This window comes from Diceros bicornis, chromosome 31 (assembly GCF_020826845.1).
Source record: "Diceros bicornis minor isolate mBicDic1 chromosome 31, mDicBic1.mat.cur, whole genome shotgun sequence".
Classification (NCBI taxonomy): domain Eukaryota; kingdom Metazoa; phylum Chordata; class Mammalia; order Perissodactyla; family Rhinocerotidae; genus Diceros; species Diceros bicornis.
This window is the reverse complement of record NC_080770.1, coordinates 5,387,346-5,405,416: the sequence shown is the minus strand read 5'-3', so window position 1 is coordinate 5,405,416 and position 18,071 is coordinate 5,387,346. Positions and strand designations below refer to the sequence as shown.

General features: G+C 42.3%; 1 protein-coding gene across 8 annotated transcripts in view; it reads left to right on the top strand.

The window, feature by feature from the left end:
• PPP6R3 (protein phosphatase 6 regulatory subunit 3) overlaps positions 1–18,071 on the top strand; it is a 133,521-nt gene that overhangs the window by 102,959 nt on the left and 12,491 nt on the right. For 5 of the 8 annotated variants that reach the window (XM_058526205.1, XM_058526206.1, XM_058526209.1 and 2 more), the window contains 6 exons: positions 2,801–2,898; positions 4,501–4,555; positions 5,431–5,561; positions 11,372–11,493; positions 16,082–16,235; positions 17,711–17,817. In XM_058526205.1, the coding sequence (XP_058382188.1) occupies positions 2,801–2,898; positions 4,501–4,555; positions 5,431–5,561; positions 11,372–11,493; positions 16,082–16,235; positions 17,711–17,817 (667 nt within the window). The remainder of the gene's footprint in view (positions 1–2,800; positions 2,899–4,500; positions 4,556–5,430; positions 5,562–11,371; positions 11,494–16,081; positions 16,236–17,710; positions 17,818–18,071) is intronic. The other 3 variants (XM_058526211.1, XM_058526207.1, XM_058526208.1) reach the window with 2 other exon arrangements.

The following is an 18,071-nucleotide window of genomic DNA, read 5'->3' as shown; positions in this document are numbered from 1 at the left end:
TCCCATTTGAAGTTAGGGCTCATGTTGGTAAAGTCCCGAGGCAGTTCATTTAACAGGGTGACCTGACCATGGTCCCTGGGGGCCGTATTGGGCTTGGGGAGTGCCTCACAACTTTGTGCCCCTGCCTGTTTTGTGGCAACCCCCTCCCCCCAGTTTCCTCCTTTCTAGCGTTTGACTCTCCCTCCTCCTACATAGCCTTACAGAGGCATGGAGAGAGCGGTCTTCCTCTTGCCATGTCTGGAGAATTAGGGCTGACTGCCACAGGTGGGCTCAGTCAGAGGACAGATCTGAGCGCCTCCTACCACCCCTATTCCACGCAGGCTTGTTCCCGGGCAATCAGGTCAGATGAGGTGCACTAGGAGCTTCTGTTGCCCAGGGCGCACCACCACAGAGATTTGCTGAGTACAGAAAGTGGTGGGCTCACTTCTCAGTGACTTGAACTGTTCTTGGCTCTCACCAGGATGACAGTTCTGGGAAGTGTGTGTGTGTGTGTGTGTGTGTGTGTGTTTTAAACAATTAAAAGTTTTTAATAATTACACAGCCATATGGTGCTTTCCAGATTTGGATTGCTCAGAGTCCAAAGCACTGTTTATATGGCTTTAAATAGAATACAGTAACAGTCTTCACTTATGTGAGTTTAGTAAGCCTTGATAATTAGTAAAAAAATCAGATTTGAAACCTGAAATTCTTTCTAGTTTGTATCTTCCTAGAAGCTACAGACTCAGAACTAATGAGGACTACAGTTGGTTGGTTTTCTTTTTCCTCTGCACTAGTGTAAGGAGGCGACTATGTCTGCCAGTTGCTAAATATTTTCGTAGGTAGATAGATAAATAGACGATGCAAATATGTGTTGTATATATGTATATCTGTATATCTGTTTGTACATATGTGTATATTCTCACATATACGTTTATAATACGTTTAGTATTTGCATTCTGTTTCTGCAGCATTTAAAGTATTTTGAAGCATTTAATTAAGGAACACTTTTGGGAACATCTCTTCCCTTTTACACCCAAAAGATTCATAATGTGATCTCTAGAAGTACAAGAAAATTAGAGGAAAAAAAAAATCAAATAAAACAATTGGGAGGGACCTTCCCCCTTGTGTGACCAAATTTCTAATCTGTAAATAAAATTCAGAGCCTGGCTTATGCTGCTTGCTCACAAGAATAACTTGATGATTCTTTACCACATCTTTGAAGTTCTCAATCATTCATTTTACCTTATAAAAGGTAAAGCTGCAATTCAGAGGAATTGGTTTCTTTCTTTTTGATTTAATGAATATGAATGCTATGTACTGTATTTTCCATTCATATGTCTAAAACTCAGCCCAGCCTCCCAGAACTTGGCTCCACCCTTCTGCTTTTGACCAAATTCCCATGGCTCAGGCTTGGTGTGCCTTGCCAGATGTGCTCCTGTGAGGCTGGCCTCATGCCCCCATGTGCTCGTAGAGTATCATCTCTGTGGGCGAGAAAGGGGACAGCATGAAAGTCTGAGAGTGAACGGGGGGGTGGTGGGTATCTTGAGTTAGAGAAAAATGAGGTTTTAGGTTCTCAGTAAACTAGATACAGCTTTTTTCAGACCTAACGAAAAGATGCCTTCCAAAGCCAAATATAAGGTTTATTTTTTAATTATCTGCAGTTTGGATTATCCATGCCATAATTCCCTGCCACCAGAATAAGTGATCAGGAGTTAACGGTAGAGGCATTTCTGCAGTGTATGTCTGCAGGGTGGAATCCGTGGGTTCTGCTCTAATGGAGAACCACCTCCCTCTCGGCAGGTGGGCTCAGGAGTGATGCCTTTCGTCCGGCCACCAGCTGCTGCTCAGGCCCCTTGGATGGGGCTTACCTGCAGGAAAGAGCTGTCTCTTCTGTACATAGCTCTGTGCACAGGGCAGCACACACATTGTTAGTCGTCTCTGTGTTTATTGTTTGGGGTAGAAAGAGGAGTGGCACTCGCTTATCTTCATGTAGAACATTCACTGATTTCACTTGCTCCCCTGGGCCTGCTTGTTGTTTTAAATTAGAATATCGGCATTTTTGTGGACGTCGTTTTAACATTCCCCCATTTTGCACCTAAGAATACCCAAGTGAGCCTGATGCTCTCTAGAAATGGTGTAGGAACAGGATTGGCTCCTCCATAGATCTTACAGTGCTCTGGGCTTTCCAGAGTGATTTTGGATCAGTTTTGAAACTTTGTATTCTCTTTCTAAGGTAGGTAGGATAGAAGTTACTTTTATACTCTTCCCAGCCTCTAAGACGTAAATCTTTTTTTAAGAAAATGAAGTCCCTGAACGTTGTCTTGTAGGATCTTGATTGTGATTATTAGTCATTTTTCCTCTGGTGCTGTGTGCTGTAGTGGATTGGGGGTGGGGAGATGCAAAGAGGGAGGGAGGGTGGGTGGTTATCACTTGTTGGATCTTAGGATAAGGTTGGTTGTGTCCAGAGGTGACTGATACACCTTATAATTTCAGACTGTCACATGTCGCTTCATCACCTCTTTGAACTAGACTTAACCCAGACCTCCCTCTAAAGATAATTCATAATAGAGGACAGAGTGGTCACTTAACATTTCTTACAATGACATGTGCATTAGAATGACTTGTGGACCAAATTCCAAACGTTTCCTTTAATGGGTAAATTGTGTCTGAAATTATTTGATTTTTCTTTTAGAAAAACACACCACCTTTTTAAGCCTTATGGCTATGTAAATAAGATGGTTTCTGGAACACAAATGGGCATATAGTATGTAGAATGTCATTAGAATCATTATATCACTGTCACTGGTCCTGGGGTTGCCAGGCCTTTTCTGATTATCAGATGCAACAAATGACGTCCAATTTTATTGACCAGTTTGGCTTCAACGATGAGAAGTTTGCAGATCAAGATGACATTGGCAAGTGAGTATATTTTCCTGTTTCCATGATTGTCTTGTACACGCCTGCTCTTTGAGAGACATTTTGTATCCCCCTGGATTCTAGGAACTCTTTCAGATTAGTGAGTTGGGAGAAAGCTGCCCTCTAAGGTGTTCCTTTAGTTCCAGCCCTGAAGCGCCCAAAGGACACGTAGGAATTAGAACATCACCCCACAAAGAGGGATCGCGTTTGGGCTTGACCTCTTTCATAGAGGTTTACTGTGTGAGAGGTTTAGGAACTGAAGGCATTGTCCTACTCTTTTGGGTTTTATTGTGAGACAGCATTATCTAAAGTAGTTCATCCCGATCAGTTAACTGGTTTGAGCAAGCATGGTTCATTTCATTGACAGCACACACAGGGGTATTTTATTATGGCTGGAGCAGCCCCGCCCTACGTGTCTTCTCTTCTCTAGGTAAAGTTAGGTTTTTTGCCAGAACCAGGCAGTCAGAGCACTCATTCTGTAGTCAGGGTAAGAGGAGCACAGAAGTGGGAATTATCGGTACTGTACGGAATTAATGAATAGAAGGTGTGTAGGGGATCCACAGAAATGAAAACAAATGGTCTAGCATCTGACCTTGGGAAATGAGATATTTATAAATAAAATGTTTACAAGAGGGGTATTATAGCTCATTGAGAACAGAGTTTTGACTATTGGATGGCTCCTCTCACAGAGGCTTCCCTGATAATGCTCATGAACATCCAGTATCTGTTACGGTTCCTTGCTAGCCATAGATACTCAATAGTTTGTTGAACTACAGCCAGTGGAGGCTGTAGTTTGTTTATAGCATGTGAGAAGTTTTTTTTTCAGCACACTAATTGTGCCAGAATCTCCACTGTAAACAGAACAGGAGTTGAAGGCTGTCAGCTGCCCTAAGAATTGGCTCATTTACATCCAAAAAGAGCAAAGACTCTGCATGCAGTGTTTGTGTCTGTACCCTAGGAGCAGTCACACTGGAACCTGCAGGTTCCCCATGTGGCATCTCAGCATTTGCCTGTCTGGACTCTTAATAAATGTTATTAGTTAGGAATCCACAGTCTCTTTAAAATGTGTGTTGGGTATTGGAATAATGATTGATTAGACAGATCTTTTGAGAATTATAAGATAGCCCCACCTACTCAAAAGTTATGTCTAAGTGGGCTATGAATTCTTTTACTCCCTACTTTCTTCCTGATTATGCCACATTATAGTGTAAGATTTCGAGAGTGTCTAGAGAAAACTCAGTGTCGGACAGCTTTTATGTACTTTTCATGTTTTGACTTGTTTCTTTTTTGCAAATAACCTTTTTCTTGATTATATAAGTATGGCCCATGGACCCGTGATTGTAACTATGGATGTTAAAAGTCTTTGATAGAAAGGCTTTGAGGGTGTGTTTATTATGTCTCAGAAGGCTTCCCTTTCGGCCTTCTCATCCTGTATAAATTCCTTCATACCAAGGGAGGAGATATTATTTAATGCAGGCAGGTTTTTTTTTTCTTATGAAGATTTTAATGATAGCACAAATATTTTAAGTTTGGAAAATCTCATGAATACTGTTTCTTTGAGTCTATAGATAATTAACTATTCCTACATTTACATTTTGTTTACAGTGTTTCTTTTGATCGGGTATCAGACATCAACTTTACTCTCAATACAAATGAAAGTGTAAGTATTAATGTTTCCTGTCCTGAGCAACAGGCATATGAGAGATGGAGAGGTGGGAACTGGGTTCTGTCAGAGTCTGCATATGGATGCTTTGTGCACTGGGACCCTCTGCACTCTAGGAACCTTCATCTTAGATTGGTGTTACTTCACCCACTCACATGACCTGCCTGGCCCCTGTGGGCATGTGAGTTTGCATGTGAGTCCAGCCTGGGTGAAGATATGACAGGGCTAATAAAACCAGGGTCACTTGTGATTGCAGTGTAGAATTGAGCTTCAAAGACTGCAGTTTACTCCAGCCTGCTGCCTTTTATGTCTGCTGTATGTCACCAGGAGAGAAACCAGGCAGTTCTGAAACAGCAAATCAGCCAAATGAGCAAATAACATAGGATTAGTGTCATTTGAATGGGTACAGTCTTGATTTTTATGTTGACTAGCATGAGAGACCACTGGTTTATTAGCTGATGTGATAAGGTAGAAACTATTGACTGGACCATTGATGCTCTTCACTGCTTAGCTGGACTGGTAAAAGCAGAGTAAATGCAGGTTGATGTTCCTTAGGACACATCTGGGACTGCATCTTAGGTGGGTGAGGCAGGGAGGCACTTGGATTTAAAATAATGCTTTTACTGGATGAAAGTGAGTCCCTGAGCACAGTCTCCACTTCTCATTTGCTAATTTTGAATCCAGTCTTTTAGGGGGAACTTTTTGTTACTTACAGAAGCTAATGTTAGGTGTTTACATTTTATTTTGGTGTATGTGATAGGCACCATTTTTTAAAGGAAATGAAAGAATGCAATTTACATTGGTAACTTTTAGAGAAAGTAACTTGATTTTAAAATGTGTTCTTTTTCTCTCTCTCTCTTTTTTTTATTTAGGGAAATATTGCCTTGTTTGAAGCATGTTGTAAGGAAAGAATACAGCAATTTGATGACGGAGGCTCTGATGAGGAAGATATCTGGGAGGAAAAGCACATTGCATTTACGCCAGAATCCCAAAGACGATCCAGGTGAGAGCGAGTTTGTTACAGTAGTAATGATACCCGGTGCATAAAGCCAAGGGTTATTTAGGAGACAGACATTGTGTCCTCTGCAAACAGGTATATGTGAGCTAGAGACCAGTGCTTTTGTCATGATCAGAAATGCCCTTGTTCATTGATGTGAGTTGGTGCCACTACTCCTGTCTGCAGTGTGACAGGAGTATGGACATGTCAAGGTGATCTACTTGAAAATGCTGAAAGTATTTAGACCTAGTTCATGAAACCTTGTGACACAGCATCTCCTGAATGGGAAACCATGCTGAACAATGTAGTCATACAGTGCTTTGAATGAATGTTCCCTGACCAGTAATAACAGCCGCAGCTGAGCTATGTATTGTTTCTTAGGAAAGACTGAAAGTGTCCCCAAGGAGGGCAAAGATGTTTCTGAAAGTTAATCTCACTTGGGGAGACAGAGTCCTTTCAGTTGATACTCATCAGGATCAATTCAGTCTTGTTTTTTCCCTTAATATTTTAAGTCACCCTATTACACGAACCTAAATAAATTTGCTTTTTTACAAAGGGCGTTCTTGTTATCTGCGTATTCATTATCAGCATCTGCATAGTTAAGAGAACAGCAGCTGAACTTTTGTTTTATTTCGTTTACTTTTAATAAGTAATGTTTTCCCATGGCATACAATACAAAGAAAACAGAGTATACAGTGAAAAGTAAAACTCCTCCCACCCCTGTCTCCTAGCCATCCATTTCTCTTCTGGATGGAGTGTGTCAGCGTCGCCTGTCCTCTGCATGTACCGGCAGTTACGTTTCATCTCTTAGGAGTGCTTATTGTTTCAGGTTACAGAAGATCCAGCAGTGGCTTAAATCAGCAAAGGTGTATTTCTCTCACAATCCAGAGCTGTTAAGGTCATTAAACCCAGCTTCTTTCTTTCTTTTTTTTTTTTTTTTTTTAATAATTTTTATTTATTTATTTTCCCCCAAAGCCCCAGTAGATAGTTGTATGTCATAGCTGCACATCCTTCCAGTTGCTGTATGTGGGACGCGGCCTCAGCATGGCCGGAGAAGCGGTGCGTCAGTGCGCGCCCGGGATCCGAACCCGGGCCGCCAGCAGCGGAGCGCACGCACTTAACCGCTAAGCCACAGGGCCGGCCCCCCAGCTTCTTTCTTTTATTCCCACTCTGTCATCTTCTGCATGTGCGTTTGTTCACCTTGTGATCACAAGATAGCTGCTGCAGCTCCAGGACCAGGCAGCAAGAGACAAATATCTTCATGGTGTTGTTTTTTTTTGTTTTGTTTTTGTTTTTTTAAGGTAAAGCCCCAATCAAACTTGTTTGTCACCATGTGCTTTGAAACTTTGGTCCTCATGTTGAGGGAATTCATTAAATGGCCATTGCCTACTACCATTTGTCCTCTGGAGGCAGACATTACACATTACACGTTACAGCTGTGCAGTACATCCTAACAGAGCACCCTCTGTAGAGAGTGTAGAGAATTAAGTGTGGCAGTGAGGACAGTGTCCTGGGGAATTGACAGTTGATACCCAGAGGGAACACAGGATGATGAGAGAAGGCAGTTTTTTATTATTTAACAATTCTTTTGAGGTATAATTGACATATAATAAACTGCATTTATTTAAATTATACAAATGGTAAGTTTTGACTTATGTCTGCATCCATGAAACCATCATCCCAATCAACATCATGGACTTATCCATCACCTGCAAGTTTCCCCTTGCCCTTTTGTAGTACATTCCCCCCATCTGCTTTCTCTTCCTCTAGAATGATTTGTGTTTTCTAGAGTTTTCTATAAATGAAACCACACATTCTATGCTTCTTTGTCTAGCCTCTTTCACTCAGCATAATTATTTTGAGAGTTATCCATGTTGTGTAATGTAATAATAGTTCATTCCTCTTTCTTGTTGAGTAGTGATCCGTTGAGTGGATATACTACAATTAGTTTATTCCTTTATCTGTTGATGGACATTTGGGTTGTTTCCAGTTTTTGGCTATGATATCACTTGAAATAGACTGTGATAATACTGTAAACCCTAAAACAACCACTAAATAAAACCAAGAGTTAGAGTTAATAAGCCAACAAAGGATATTAAATCATAAAAAATCTAAAAGAAGGCAAAAGAATAAAAGGCAACTTGGAGGAACAGAAGACTATAGCAAGATGATAGTATTAAACCTATAAACAACCACATCAGTGATCATTTAAATAATATTAAATACATGATCCAAAAACCGCAATTAAAACACAGATTGTCAGATTGGATTAAAAATAAGGTCAAACTTATGCTGCCTATGAGAAATAATTTAAATATAGAGACACAAACAGGTTAAAAGAAAAAGTAGAGAGTCTATGTTAATATTAAAGTAGATTTCAAAGAAAAGGAATAAAGAAAGGGTCATAATGGGGTTGGCCCGGTGGCATAGTGGTTAAGTTTGTGCACTCCACTTTGGTGGCCCAGAGTTTATGGGTTCAGATCCCGGGTGCAAACCTACACACTGCTCATGAAGCCATGCTGTGGCAGCGTCCCACATACAAAATAGAGGAAGATGGGCACAGATGTTAGCTCAGGGACAGTTTTCCTCAGCAAAACAACAAAAACAAAAAAGAGGACATAACAATTCTGAATGTCTACATAACTAATAACAGAGCTTCAAGATATATGGAACAAAAACTGATAGAACTGCAAACAAAAGTAGACAAATCACAGTTATAATCAGATATTTGAAGACTCTTCTCTCAGTAATTGATGAAACAGTAGGCAGAAATTAGTAAAGATATAGAACATTTAATACTATCACCTAACTTGACTCTACTGGACATTTATAAGGCAATCCACCCAACAACAGCAGAATCCTCATTCTTTTCAAGTATATGTGAAATATTTACCAAGAGAGACCATATTTGGGCCATAAAGCAAGTCTCAATAAATTCCAAAGGTTTCGGGTCATACAGAGTATGTTCTCTGACCCCAGTGGAATTAAATTAGAAATCAGTAACAGAAAGATCTTTAGAAATCTTCCAAATATGTGGAAACGAAGTGACACATGAGTTAAAGAAGTCGTCAAAGGGGAAATTACACAGTATTTTGAATTGAAAGAAAATGAAAGCACAGTATATCAGAATTTGGAGGATGCAGCTAAAACAGTACTTCAGGAATCGTTTTCAGCACTAATACACTGCTCGTTTAAACAAAAAATCTCAGGTCAGTGACCACAGCTTCCACCGTAAGAAACTAGAATGAAATGCAAAGCAGAAAAACAGTACAAATCATTGTAATCGAAAGCTGTTCTTTGAGAAGATTAATAAAATTGATACCTCCAGATAAAATGGTCAAGGGAAAGAAAATACAAATTACTACTATCAGGAGTGAGAGAGCTGGCATCACTACAGGCTCTGCAGATACTAACAAGATAACAAGGGAATATTATGAACAGCTCTATGCCAGTAACTCTGACTGCTTGGATGGTCTCTGAAAGACACAGACTACCAAAGGTAAGCAAAAAAAGATAGCCTGAATAGTCCTGTATCTATTACAGAAGTTGAAATTGTAGTTTATAACATCCCACATACACACAAAAAAACTCCAGGCCCGGATGGCGTGTCTGGTGAATTCTGCCAGACATTTCAGGAAGAAATTATGCCAGTTCTATACAAAAGCTTCCAGAAAATTGAAAAGGTGGGAATAGTACCCATCTCATTCTGTGAGGCCACATCAGTGTAACCTGGTACCAAAAGCTAACATTACAAGAAAATAAAAGTGACCAATTATTCTCATGCACGTAGATGCAAAAACCCCTTTAAAATTTTTAGCGAATAAATGCAACAATAATACATCATGACTAAGCAAGGTTTATTCTAAGAAGACAGAGTTGGTTTAACGTTTGAAAAATCAGTAAGCATGTAGCTTGAATCCAGCATCTATTTCTGATAAGAATTCTCAGCAAATTGGAGATAGAAGGGAATTTCTTCAACCTGATTAAAACTTCTACAGTTAGCATTATACTTAATGATAAAAGACCGATTTCCAGCTAGGATCAGGAGCAAGACTAGGATGTCTGCTCTCACCACTGCTTTTCAATATTGTGCTGGAGGTTCTAGCCAGTGTAATAAGTCAGGAAGAAGAAATAAAAGCATCTAGATTGGAAAGGAAAAAGTAAAACTGGGTTTATTCACAGACAACATAAGTTGTCAATTTAGAAAATTTGTTGGAATCTATAAAAAGATAATTATGTGAGTTTAGCAAAATTGCACAACACAAGATCAATATAATTGTATTTCTACGTACTGCCACAAATAATTGGAATCAAAATTACTAAACAGTATTATTCATAGTAGCGTCAAAATATTAAATATGTAGGGGTAAATCTGACAAAAGATGTACAGTACCTGTACACTGAAAATTACAAAACAGCTGAGAGAAATCAACACTTGATAAATGTTTATGAAGTGGAAGACTCAACATTGTTAAGATGCCATTTCTCCCCAGATGGATCTGGATTCAGTGCAATCCCAAACAAAATTGTAACAGGTTTTTGGTAGCTATTGACAAGTTGATCCTTAAATTCATATGAAAACGCAAAGGATTTAGAATAGTCAAAACTTTCATAAAGGACAGAATTGGAGGACTAATACTATCTGATTTCAGGATACAGTAATTATGATAGTGTGATGATTAAGAAGGGGAATAGGTCAGGGGGATAGAATAGAGAGCCCAGAAATAGGTATAAACATTGATTTTTGATGGAGGTGCAAAAGCAATTCAGTGGAGGGATAGTCTTTTGAACAAATTGTGCTGGAACAGATGGACATCTATATGCAAAAAAATGAACTCAATCCATATTTCTTACCATATATACACATTAACTCAAAATGAATATTAGACCTAAATGTAAAACATAAAACTATAAAACTTATATTAGAAAATCTTTGTGACCTTGGGTTAGGCAAAGATTTCTAAGATACAACACCAAAAGCACTACATGTGAAAGAAAAATTTTGATGTTAAATTTCATCAAAATTAAACAATTATACTCTTCAAAAGACACTATTAAGAGAACAAAAGGACAAAGTATACACTAGGAGAAAATCTTTGCAAATCATATATCTGATAAAGGACTTCTATGTGGAGTCTGTGAAAAACTCTGTAATAAGACATAAGGCAATAACCCAATTTTTTTTTTTGGTGAGGAGGATTAGCCCTGAGCTAACATCCATTGCCAATCCTCCTCTGTTTGCTGAGGAAGATTGGCCCTGGGCTAATGTCTGTGCCCATCTTCCTCTACTTTATATGTGGGACGCCGCCACAGCGTGGCTTGATAAGCAGTGCTTAGGTCCGCGCTTGGCATCCGAACCTGTGAACCCTGGGCTGCCAAAGCAGAGCATGTGAACTCAACCACTACGCCACCGGGCTGGCCCCCAATAACCCAGTTTTTTAAATGCAATGAAGATGTGAAAAGACACTTTAGCGAAGAAAATATGTGATTGGCAAATAAACAGGTGAAAAGAAGCTCAGCATGCTTGGTCCTCAGGGAAGTGCACGTCCACACTGCGAGATCCCTACACAGTCAGAAGGCAGGGGCTCAGGGTGATCTGCGTCGACACAAAGGCCAAGTGGTAGAGCAGCTGGCGGCCTCGAGTAGGATCAGGCAGCACACTCACAAGCAAAGTCTTAACAAGATGACAGCCAGGCAGATAGGATCCAGTTGAAGTGCAGTAAGATTTTTTTGTTGCTGGATGACCTTTAGAATTTTCTAGATTTAGCTGGTGGCTGATATGCGGCATTAAACATTTTGGTCCTTTTTTCCCTTAGCTCGGGGAGTACAGACAGTGAGGAAAGTACAGACTCGGAAGAAGAAGATGGAGCAAAACAAGACTTGTTCGAATCCAGTAGTGCCAACACAGAGGATAAAATGGAGGTAGACTTGAATGAACGTAAGTTGCTTTATTCTTCCATAGTAGTTGCTGTGTGTTGGAAATAAGTATTTTAAAAATAGGCAAACTGGTCTGCAGCATCTGAGATGACTTCTGAAGGAATAGTTAAGTTGAAACACATTGTTGTTGAGTCCCCTTGGAGGTTTACGTTTCAAGGACCAGGCCTGAGGGAAGGAGCAAGGTAGACCTCTGATGATAGGGCGTTGCCCTACTGTGTGGACAGCCCGTGTGAGTCGGGCTTCAGAGACTGGATGCCATAGCAGAAGGGGAGAGACCACGGATTGTGGAAAGATGAGAAAATACTGTGATTTGTACAATCATGAATGCACTAAACTGGAGGGAACACCTTGAAGCTTAAATGATTTCAGATGGGTTCCTCAGAGTTTATTTATGAATTTTGTTAACCCAAAACTTGCCCAGCTAAGTGCTTGTTTATGTCCTGCTACTTGCTAAGAAGACTTACATTGGCTGGCCTTTTAAAAATACTGTTAACTTCTGGGCCAGCCCAGTGGTGCAAGCGGTTAAGTGCACGCAATCCGCTGCGGTGGCCCAGGGTTCACAGGTTCGGATCCCGGGCGTGCACCGAGGCACCGCTTGTCAGGCCATGCTGTGGCGGTGTCCCATATAAAGTAGAGGAAGATGGGCATGAATGTTAGCCCAGGGCCAGTCTTCCTCAGCAAAAAAAAAAAAAAAAAAAAAGGATTGGCAGATGTTAGCACAGGGCTGATCTCCTCACACACAAAAAATAAATTAATTAATTAAAAAAAAATACTGTTAACTTCTGAAAGTTCAGACAGATTTTTATGTGACTGAGCCATATGGATTGATATTGGGGCTTTCCTCAAGGCTGACAGTGCTGCCTGTTCCTCAGGAAGACCTTTATGTACACAGTTCTAGAGGCTGAAACCCAGCTCCAGGGGTCGGGGTCAACCTTGTCATGACCTCAGAGCTGCCTGGGACCTTAGCAGTAATCTAGCAAATCCCTACATGTTAACAGATCTGAAACTGAGAGCCACAGAAGAAAACAGATTTATCCTGTGTCCTCTCGTTCCTTTCCCAGCTCGCCCTCTTGAGGAGGAAGAGATGGGCTTTTCTCTCTGTAATGCAGTTCACATCAACTTTTGTCAAGTTCCCACTGTGTGCCAGGTGCTGGGGCAGACTGCCTCCAGGAGCGTAAAGTCTGCTCAGGAAATGGGGAGATGGACAGCACAGTGTAATGAGAACAGAGTGCTGGGGGAGCTGCAGGGGGAGAGCCAGCTCATCCGGGCATCTGCAGAGGCCTCCCGGAGAACGTGATACTGAAGGACAAGGAGGGATGGGACAGTCAGTTTGAAAGAGAAAAGAACTAATATGGGGGCGCAGAGATCCACAGCTGTTTAATATGGGATATAAGGCCGGAGGCCAGAACAAGATTTTATTCTGAAGGCTGTAATCCTCCTCCTGAAGACTTTACTAAGAAGAACGTCATTGACTCTGTTTCAAGACGATCACTCATGGCAACAGTGTGAAAGCTGGATTAGAAAGCCCACGCTGGAGACAGGAAAATCGTTAAGACCCTCCCTGTTACACGTCAGACATGAGGAGGGCTGACGAGGACAGGGACCAGGCAGCAGGGGGAAGGAGAGAGAAGACAGGCCCTGACGTTTTGGCTCTAGAACGTGCGTCTTTGTGTTTGTTTTCAAGTGTACAGTTCAGTAGCATTAAGTATATTCACATTGTTGTGCAACAGATCTCTAGAACTTTTTCATCTTGCAAAACTGAAGCTATACCCACTGAACAACAGCTCTCCATACCCCCTCCCCAGTCCCTGGCACCCACCATTCTACCTTCTGTTTCTAAGTGGAATCAGAGTATTTGTCTTTTTGTGACTGGCTTATTTCACTTAGCATAATGTCCTTAAGGTTCCTGCACGTTGTAGCATGTGATAGGATTTCCTTCTTTTTTTAAGGCTGAATAATATTCTGGAATCTGGTTCTTTGGGGTAGCTAGGTGGGTGATAAGTGACTTGAGGGAGACTGCACACTTGGTATGACTTACTGCATGCCACTCTCCTTGTGACTGTAGAACTCGGTCTAGGGACAGGGAGAGACGGGGCATCCTGGAGGAAGGTCACATTCGCCCTTATTCCCACTAAGTGCAGCCTGGCAGGTCTCAGCCCTCCGGCCTCTGCTCCTCGGGAAAGACCTCCTTCGAATTGCCACATCTCCAGAAGTCAGGGCGAGAGATGCTCTTCTCCCAGGGCTCTGGGCTGCCCCATCCTCTTGACGTTGAGAGCCTCTGCCGTCCCCACCAATCTCTATGGCTTCTCTCAGAGGTTTTCTGGACTGTTTAAAAGAGTTTCTAATGTTAGACTGATTCTGGGGAGCTGATCTGGGAAAGAATATCCCAGAATGATAACAACTGGGATAGTCATTTTAATGTAGCCTAATTTCGTTATAAAGTGGAACTTCGATTTGGGTGGAATGATTCCAGAGCTTTGCATGTGGTGGGCAGGCAAAGTATCTGTCAAGTTGACTTTTCTGAGTCGGGGGAGGTTTTCAGACATTCTGGTATCATCCCTCTTTGGTATCAGTGGAGCCCTGCCACACTCCACAGATTGAAGGGCAAGAGGTGAGTAACACACGCAAATTCAGTACCTGCCAGTGCAGGCGCTCATGTCCTCCTCTGCAGAACCTCTCGAAGTAGACGGTCCCTATCTGAATTGAACAGATGAGGAAACCCAGGCTTGGGGAAGTTAAGTGACTTGCCCCAAGTCACAGTAAGGTCTCTGTTTAACAAACGGGAACATTTCTGTTACACACAGGGATTTCTCAGTCCTTTCTTTCTACGATAATCCCCCAAATAGCTAGCAGATTCCCTAGCCTACAGCCTGGAGGGTCCCAACTGTGATAGAAAATATCCCTGATAGAGAGCAGTGGTTCCCACACCCAACTTGTCCCCAACAAGGGTTTGGGGATTCAGCGTAAGTACTGTGAAGAAAAGCATGGTGTGCGATGAGGGCAAATAAACAGACCTAATTTCGTCTGAAGGGACACATCTCTGAGGAAGTGACGTTTAAACAGAGACCTGCAGGGTAGATGCACACTTGGCCGGCAGGCAGCATGGTGAGAGGGCCCCACAGACAGGAAGTAGCGTGCGCCTGGCAGACCCTGCCGCTCTGACCTCTGAAGTCAGTCTTGTGTCTGCAGGACTTAGAAAGTAAGTAAGAAAGACTCTTTCCTCTCTAGTGTCAAAACTTCGCATCTGACCCCAGATGTGTGGGTTTTCCCCACACAGACCAATTCTCAGACACCAGCTAGGTGTCCTACAGTTCAATTCAGACACTATCAACCTGGAGTTAGAGTCAGACCCCGAAGGTTTAGGGGCTCAGTCCCACAAGACTGCCCGCTACTTCAGATACCAATCACAAGTCCCGGCCTCCGGAACGTCTAACCAACTGGCTGTAAATTAGGAATTCCCACGACCTCTTTGGGTTCCATTATTTGCTAGAACAGCTCATGGAATTTGGAAGAGCGCTTTACTTGCTATTACCAATTTATTGCAAAGGATATTTTGAAGGATACAGGTGAAGAGTCAGGTGAAGAGAGAACTAGGACAAGATCCAGAAGGGTCCTGAGCACAGGAGCTTCCGTCCCCAGGGAGTTTGTGATGCACCACCCTCTACTCACAACCCAGAAGCTCTGAACCCCTGCAGTTCGGAGGCCTCATTAAGCAGGCATGACTGATTCAATCATTGGCCATTAGTGGTTAACTCAACTTCCAGCTCCTCTGCCTTCCTCGAAGATTGGGGGAGGAGAAGATGGGGTGAGAGTGGGGCTAAAAGTTCCAACCTCTAATCCTGTGATGGTTCCCCTGGCAGCCAGCCCCCATCCTGAGGCTCTCCTGGAGCCCCAGCCACCAGTCATCTCATTAGCATGCAAGAAGAAACTTAATGCTTGAGAGATTCCCAGGGTTGGAGGTTGTGCGGAGACCAAATATGTATTTCCCGTTATGTCACAGGAAGGCTTCCTGTTTGTGCTAACAACAGCAGACTGCAGGGAAGCCATTTAAAGTATGAAGTGGGCCAGATGTGGATTGGGGAGCGAGCGTTAAGGGTGTTTCTAGTTTACTGCGACTAAATAGCCAACATACTTTTTTTGTTCTTTAATAAACCTTTTATTTTGGAGTAATTTTAGATTTACAGAAAAGTTGCAAATAATATACAGGGAGTGGCTGTATACCCTTCACCCGTCTTCCTCCCCATGTTAATATAACCTTGGTACATTTGTCAAAACTAAGAAAGTAACATTAACATATTCTTTTATATGTAGCTTTGCATCCTTGTGTGATGGTTGTATTGGGAAAAAAATCTTAGAAATGAGAATTGCTAAGAGAGCAAAGGAAACACCCAGTTTTATAACAGGATAGATGTTGCCAAATTGCCCTCCGAGTGACTGTGCCATTCCTACGGTAGCAATAGCACATTAGAACATCTTTTTCCCCACGACTCCGGTCTTTTTTATCATTGCAAATCTGTTTTTGAAAAATATCTTGTGTTACATTAAACTACTGAAGTATTCTCAAAATGGAATTCCTCTCCTCTTTTTAGCACCCAACTGGTCGGCCAATTTTGATGTCCCCATGGAGACAACCCACGGTGCTCCCTTAGACTCGGTGGGGTCTGACGTCTGGAGCACAGAGGAGCCAATGCCAACCAAAGAGACGGGCTGGGCTTCCTTCTCAGAGTTCACGTCTTCCCTGAGGTGAGCAGACGTGTGTCTGCTCTCTGAGCCTTTCCACAGGAGAACCAGCGTGGTGTGTGCGTGCTGTTGACACTCCTGGTCACCCTGATTTACTTCCAAGTTAAATATAGTGTCTTAAACAAAATTAGAAATTGACATGGGGGAGATACTGACACAGCTGTGAGGTACAAGAAGAGGAGTCACCATCCTCCTTCCTTTCATCCGGGATGAACTGGGAAAGGGAGTGGACGGTGAACCAAGGAGCCAGCGAAGACAGGCCAGGGAGCTGATTGCAGGATGCCCACGAAGCTGGCCTCCCTGAGAGCTTTTTCCTGACCCCACCAAGCTGTCAGGACAGGATTGAGGAGAAAGGAAGGAGGGGAAGCCAAGGAACTCCTGACAGGCATCTCTGTGTGGAGCATTACAGAAAAATGCAAACCGGCTCTGGAATTGAATAGATAATATGAACTCGTATTTCACTTGTAGCTAGTCTAGTGCGGTAAATTCAGGGGTGTGACAGGTGTGGCTGTCAGTCTTGTTATTTGTATTATTCTTGATGACAGCAACCTGTCATTTTGTAATTTTCCTGAATAATATGGCAGCATTTGAGTATTAACCGTGGATTTCATGTCCCATTAAGCTTAGTTTGATTTGCTAAACATGGTTTTGTCTACTGAATAAATCAATCTCCGTCACTCCTTTTGAACAACTTTGTTGCTTTCCTGCTCTAACAAGTGATATTTTTAAACAGTCACTAATAATGGAAAAGACAGCAAGACAAATTGTTACAAGCTAGCGGTTACCGTCCTAGACAGACCACGAAGGAGGCTAGAACCCAGGTTGCTTTATAGCAGTAAGCTGTTATTCAGAGGTAAAGGGGAGGTTGGTGGAAAATGTCTCCACGATATTATGAACTGTTTCACCACCTCTTCTCCAGTGCAGGACAGTCAAGTCTTTACCTCTTGCTTTTCTCTCTTTTCATAACTGAAGGATAAGGGCCCTTGGTTACTTGAGGATGCGATTGAAGCAGCTTGCTTCCCTTTACCCCTTGTGCACAGGTCATGTTTTCTCATTAAATGTCATTAAGAGAGCCGGGCCCTCTGGGCAGTTTGGCTAAAGGTAAGTAAGGATTTTTGTAAAAATGGCACTGTAGATACGATTGGTACCGTACAGTGTATGCTGCTGCCGTCCTAGCCCTGGGAGCTTGGTGATTATGTTGAGCAAGAGAGGCTGGGGGGATTTTGAACCTGTCTAGAAGCCTCTAAGAAGTCCCTGCATTACTGCCCTGCTGATTTAGCAGAATGTTTACCTCTGTCACTCGTCTACCACTTCAAGCAGCCGTCCACGCTTAGATCCGTGTGTCATTGGAGTCTGTACTCAACTGCTGATGTGTCTCCCCAGTGGAACCAGAACTGGTTTTCAAAGGTTCTTTGTGAATAATGTTAACCGAGAACTATTTCCCACTGCTCACATCTGAATTTTCTCTTTTCTAAAAGTACAAAAGATTCTTTAAGGAGTAATTCTCCAGTGGAAATGGAAACCAGCACTGAACCGATGGACCCTCTGACTCCCAGTGTTGCTGCACTGGCAGTGCAGCCGGAAGGTGGGTGCAGAGAGGACCAGGGTGCACAGTCTGTGGGCTGGTCATTTTGTTCTTGTTTAAGCTTCAATCTGATGCTTAGTTTTCTAGATCTGAAAGTTGTCTTTGGCCACATACCAGGTTTATAAAACCAGACTTGACTCTTGGGCTCAAGGGCTCAAAGGAGCCAGCAAAATGAGATGGTGGGTCTAATGTCCACAGGATAACTGAAGAAGAGAAATTGTATATTCACCCCAGAACCACAGCATGTTGATTCT